This window comes from Wolffia australiana, chromosome 1, assembly GCF_029677425.1.
Source record: "Wolffia australiana isolate 7733 chromosome 1, ASM2967742v1".
NCBI classification, from domain to species: Eukaryota; Viridiplantae; Streptophyta; class Magnoliopsida; order Alismatales; family Araceae; genus Wolffia; species Wolffia australiana.
Window position 1 is genome coordinate 20,405,001 of NC_135835.1, and position 5,483 is coordinate 20,410,483.

General features: G+C 43.9%; 1 protein-coding gene across 1 annotated transcript in view; it reads left to right on the forward strand.

The window, feature by feature from the left end:
* LOC144710074 (enolase (DUF1399)) overlaps positions 1–5,263 on the forward strand; it is a 5,674-nt gene extending 411 nt beyond the window's left edge. Inside the window, exons 2-7 of the mRNA XM_078583737.1 lie at positions 995–1,496; positions 2,242–2,520; positions 3,072–3,574; positions 4,077–4,201; positions 4,285–4,424; positions 4,519–5,263. Of these exons, the coding sequence (XP_078439863.1) occupies positions 995–1,496; positions 2,242–2,520; positions 3,072–3,574; positions 4,077–4,201; positions 4,285–4,424; positions 4,519–5,055 (2,086 nt within the window). The 3' untranslated portion in view covers positions 5,056–5,263. The remainder of the gene's footprint in view (positions 1–994; positions 1,497–2,241; positions 2,521–3,071; positions 3,575–4,076; positions 4,202–4,284; positions 4,425–4,518) is intronic.
* The last annotated feature ends 220 nt before the right edge of the window (positions 5,264–5,483 follow it).

Sequence of the window (5,483 nt, forward strand, 5' to 3'; positions counted from 1 at the left end):
ATCATCATCATCATCATGGTTATCATCATCTCTTTCTTCTTCTCATGATCATTATTGTCAACATCGTGATGGTTGTCATCATCATCATCATCTTCTTCTTCTTCTTCTCATGATCTGCATTATCATCATCGTCCTGGTGGTTGTTATCATCATCATCATCTTCTTCTTCTTCTTTTCATGATCTGCATTATCATCATCGTCCTTATGGTTCTTATCTTCATCATCATCATCTTCTTCTTCTTCTCATGATCTGCATTATCATCTTCATCCTCGCCGTCATCATCATCATCATCATCATCATCATCCTGATGGCTGTCATCGTCATCATCATCATCTTCTTCTTCTTCTTCTTTTCATGATCTGCATTATCATCATCGTCCTTATGGTTCTTATCATCATCATCATCTTCTTCTTCTTCTCTTCATGATCTGCATTATCATCGTCCTTATGGTTCTTATCATCATCATCATCTTCTTCTTCTTCTTTTCATGATCTGCATTATCATCATCGTCCTTATGGTTCTTATCATCATCATCATCATCATCTTCTTCTTCTTCTCATAATCTGCATTATCATCATCATCCTCGCCGTCATCATCATCATCATCCTGATGGTTGTCATCGTCATCATCATCATCGTCATCTTCTTATTATTCTTCTTCTTCTTCTTAGCATCATAATCATGATCTCCATCTTCTTCATCTTTTTCTTCCTAACGTTATTATGATCATTGTTAGTATTATTCCACTCTGTATCACCGGATTATTATCCTCAGCACCTTCTTCTTATTATTCAACTTATTATTATTACTCTTCATCGGCTCCTCTCCAGCATTGTCATCATCGTCATAGTTTTCTTCTCTTTCCCATAATCACCAACCCCTTCTTATATTTATCATTCTTCTCCTCTTCATCATGATCACGATCATCATCACAATCATGTACTTCTTATGCTGTTTCCTTCTCCTCCATCTTCTTCATTTTCATGAGTGGCAGGTACGCAGAGTTATGGATGCCACTGATGAGCGAGCTTTCAAAGAACTCACAAACAACGCCGATGCTCCTTCCACCTGCAGACGTGGCATGTGTCTGGCACTGCCACGTCCTCAGACCCTCTCTGTACCGAAACTTCTGCCTTTCCAGATTCGGGTCTGTAGTGGAGAGGCCAATCATCTTCGACGAGGGCAATGAAGAGTATGCCTCGCACCGTTGCAGAGCAATCTGGGCCGTCCATTTCCCATCTGAAACCTTTGATCTTGAGATCTATGACGTAAAAGATGAAGAAGAAGAAGAAGAAAAAGATGGTATTTTGGCTGCTATCAATGAATTTGATGATCTCTGCAAGCTGTTCTTGGACCCCTTCGTCGGGCAGACCGTCTACCTCGTCTCTGCAAGACAGAAGTACAGAAACTTCCTCCACCTCTGCCGGAAACATGGCGATAAAGGCAGGCGACTGGTGCCCACCTCTGACGTGCTCCTCATGTGGCTTACCCACCAGGTTAAAATCCAAATTTAACTCTTTTGGAGGTTGTAAACTTTGTTAAAATTCATGTAATCTTCATTTACTACATTACATGAAGATTCAGATGAATTGACTTCTTTTGCTTCTCCTCATAAAGTTGTTCCTCTCTTAAACTGCTAGTACTCAGACGGTTGCAATTCTAGTGTCAATTGCCAGTAACTGATGACAGAAAGGTAGAGATTGGATGGAAGGCACGAAGTCTTGCATTCGGTTTTCCTTTCTAAAGTCAAGACGGATGACTGGTGATGGACTAGATTTGTTCCATTCCATGTCTTTTATTATCTGTCAGAAGAGCTAGACAGGATAGATGAGAAATCTAGTCTAAATCACCAGCACCCAAAGATGGAATGGAAGGCATGACGTCCTATTTCTGTATCCCAATCTGTTGTCAAGACGAATGACCAACAACAGACTGGCTTTCGTCCTACTCCATTTCTTTTCTTATCCGTTCTCTTGTCCAATTTCTAATTTGGTTCTTCATTTTTTCCTTTTTAAAAAATGAAAACTTCCCAGAACTTTTACATGTGAAGTGATATCAATACATCTTGCGATCTTTTTATGTAAAACTTTTCTGCCGGGTGGAGCCCTGTCAACAAACTTCCCCCGTTGTGACCCATCCTGAATTGCTTTCACCGCAGTGCGCCTAACTATGGAGTTTCCTTCTTGTGGTATTCACTTTGGCAAGTCAAGCAGAGTTTTAACACGGTTATTCTCGTTGCAGAGCTTTCCAGGTGTCTATGCCAGAGACATGGAGGAGTTTATGGGAGAGAGGAAGCTGGAATCCATAGCGGTGGGGTTTGGAGAGAAGACTGATAAGGAGGAAGTAGAAGAGACTGTAAGAGTCTGGGAACGGGCTTTTGATGAGCCTTATGAGCAAGCTGGAGTGAGGCTTGGTCGTGCTGGCTCGCCACTGAGGGAATGCTTCTATTGGGCCTACTGGGCCTCTGACTCTGAAACTAACCGTAAATACAAATCCTTGCTGCCGAGGTCTTTAATGGAGGTCAGCCCTCAACCCAGATAGTGATGGGTAATCTTATCAGATTTGATAGGATCATATTTTAATCCGTTGAGCAGATCAAAATATGGCTATCAATCCACAGCCTGATCGCAGACTCGGTCATGAGAATTGAGCTGCAGTTTTCTGGGCAGTTCAAGAATTGAATTTTATTGATCAGATCCAAACCTCTCTTGGGAGGCATTTCCCCCCTTGGGAATTATATTTTCTTGCTTTTTTCCTCTAATGTTTCTGCCAAAACACACCATGAACCATTTTTGGCATTCAAATATCTCAAACCTGTGTAGGGAGCCCTTTTCTTGTTTAGTGCGTATCTTCTTGCCTATTACTTCTAAAACATCACTAGATTCCTCTTTTGACATTCAAATAACTCGACATTGTATACGGAGCCATTTTCTTGCTCTAGATACATTTCCATGCTCATATCTCTCAGATTTTTCACCAAAACCTTAGTAGAAACCTCTTTTGGCATTCAAATGGCTCAAACTATTTTTTGCGTAAATAATGTTTCTCTTTTGTGTGTTTGATCGTAGTAGGTCCAAGTGTTCGTGAAAGGAGGATGGGGTGAGACGGATCTGTTCTTCAGGGTTAGAACAGTGAGATTCCACCGACGGATGAAGCTTGTGAGGCCTGTTTCCTCTTCGTCTTCGTCATGGGAGAAAGCCTGGGAATTTTGTTGTGAATTCGGCACCCGAGGGCTGGTCTTAGATCTCAGAGGGAGAGGAGGCGGAGGCTGCTTCTTGAAGAGAAAGCCGATTAAAGAATCTTTGATCATCACTTGGAACGAGATTCTTCGAGCGCCGTCCCTTGCAGTGATGAAGGACTTGGGATCAAAGATGAAAGCTATGATCTCCATTACTCCGCCTGTTCAAGCTCCTTATCTTCTTAAGATCGTCCCTGACAGAGTCACCGATGACGGGGGAGCTATGATCTCTGATGAAATTCTTAGGATGAACCAGTACTGCCCGCAGTCAGGCCGCTGGCTCTCTCGCTCTGTGCTAGACTGCTATGGGCGAGAGTGCTTCGTGGTGCGGTTAAGGTTGGGAGAAACCACCTTCTTAGTTTCAAAGCTGTCGTCTTTATTCCTGGGTTTGATTCTGAGATGGCAACGGAGATTTGATCTGATCGATCACCCATCTGATCACGCAATGAATGATGGATTGCAATAGCGATCAGCGATCGATCTGATCATTTCGATGATCGTGGACTAGTCAAGTCCTCCGTGGGGTTCTTGGCCTGCCCACCGATCAGATCTGCGATCGGATTGCCGATCCGATCAGTTTGCGCGATTGATCAGTGATTCTTTGTTCATGGGTTCGCTTCCGAGAACGAAAAACTATCCTTTTCATTCATGGGTTTCCCATCTGAGAACGAAAACTTTCGTTTTCATCGATGGGTTCGCTTCCGAGAACGAATGCTATCGTTTTATTCTTGGGTTTCCCATCTGAGAACGAAAACTATCGTTTTCACTGATGGGTTCGCTTCTTAGTGAGAAAGTTGGAGCTTTTACTAATGGGTTTTTCTTTCTCTGTTATCTCCAGGGTCGGGGAGGGTTTCTGGAGAAGAGGAGCGGAGGCGCCAAGGCTGGTGAAGAAGGAAGAGCGGGTTATTGAAGTTAGAGAAGGCCCGTGGTCTTACGTGGCCAGCTCCATCGGCAAAGTCCCTCGTAATCTCTTTCTTCCTCCATGGAAATCTGACCCTCCGTGCGCGATCCAACGGTTAACAATCAAGCCTTTCCGTTCCACGCAGAGAGAGTAGTAGGCAGCGCGAGCCCAAAAGAGGAAGAAGAGAAGACAGCGACGTGGGTTCTCTCCACGGGAGAGCTTCTGAGAATACGATGGCAGAGCGGGCTCGAATTCAACGTGGAGAGCGAGAATTCACTTGAGAAGGTGATCTACCGCGTTAAGTTTTTCGATTTTTCTCACAATTTTTGCCAACGATGACGATAATCGATTTTTTGAATTGTTGGGTATTTGATTTCAGATGAGAATAGAGGTGGGTCGGAAGTTGCAGTACAAGGTGAAGAAAACTGCACCAGATGAAGAAGAGGAATTTGTCACGTTTATAAGGTACTTGCCCGAGTTTCCAGAGGGAAGGGCCACAGCCTTGTTCAATTGGAGGCGACTGGCAGTAGAGCTTCTCCCTGAGGAAGACGCAGTGTTTGTGCTCATTGTCTGCATGGCCATCGTCCTCGCCGTCACTGAGATGAAGACGGAAGACGTTGCACATCTCCTGGTCAGAAGGAGAGTGAAGGAAGCCATGGCCGGTGCCAGGGACTGGGAATCTGTTATGCTACCTCCACTGCCTTCGTCATCGTTGTCATCGTCGTCGTCGTCGTCGTCATCCTCTGTGGGTTTGCTCCGGCCCTGGTTTTGGAATCCTAAGGAGGTTTTCTCCACTGTGGCTATGGAGGATGCTGCTCGGCCCGGGTACAGATACTCCCCTGCAGATGGTAAAGATGAGATTTACAGACAGGCCCTGGCTCTATCCAGGGAAACTGTTGTTAGGCATGGTTGGTGATGATAGAGCATATAATCCAGTGTAATCTTACACCCAAATGAAAATTTTCAAAGTATACCGGGTTGAAAGACAAACCTTGAGATCCTTGTGATTAGCTGTTCCCCTAAATATGAACTTTTATGTTTGAACCGTTTTAGTGCACTCTGTGCCCTCATTGGAATCAGACATACATGAATAAAACTATGTTATACTGAGTTGACAATTGGAAGTGGAGTTCCTGTGGACTGAAGTAGGGGATAAAAATGTTACTCCTGAAGATGTTAACCAGAACATCATGAGCACAGCCCTTAAACCACTCGATCTCAATCTCTGGACAGACTTAGAATTATACAGATAGTTTGAAAGTTATCTTTCGTGAGGCCTTGTTCAACAACTTCTAGCGCAACCCCAAGAGTCACGTTCAATGAATACTGCATTCATAGTCATGT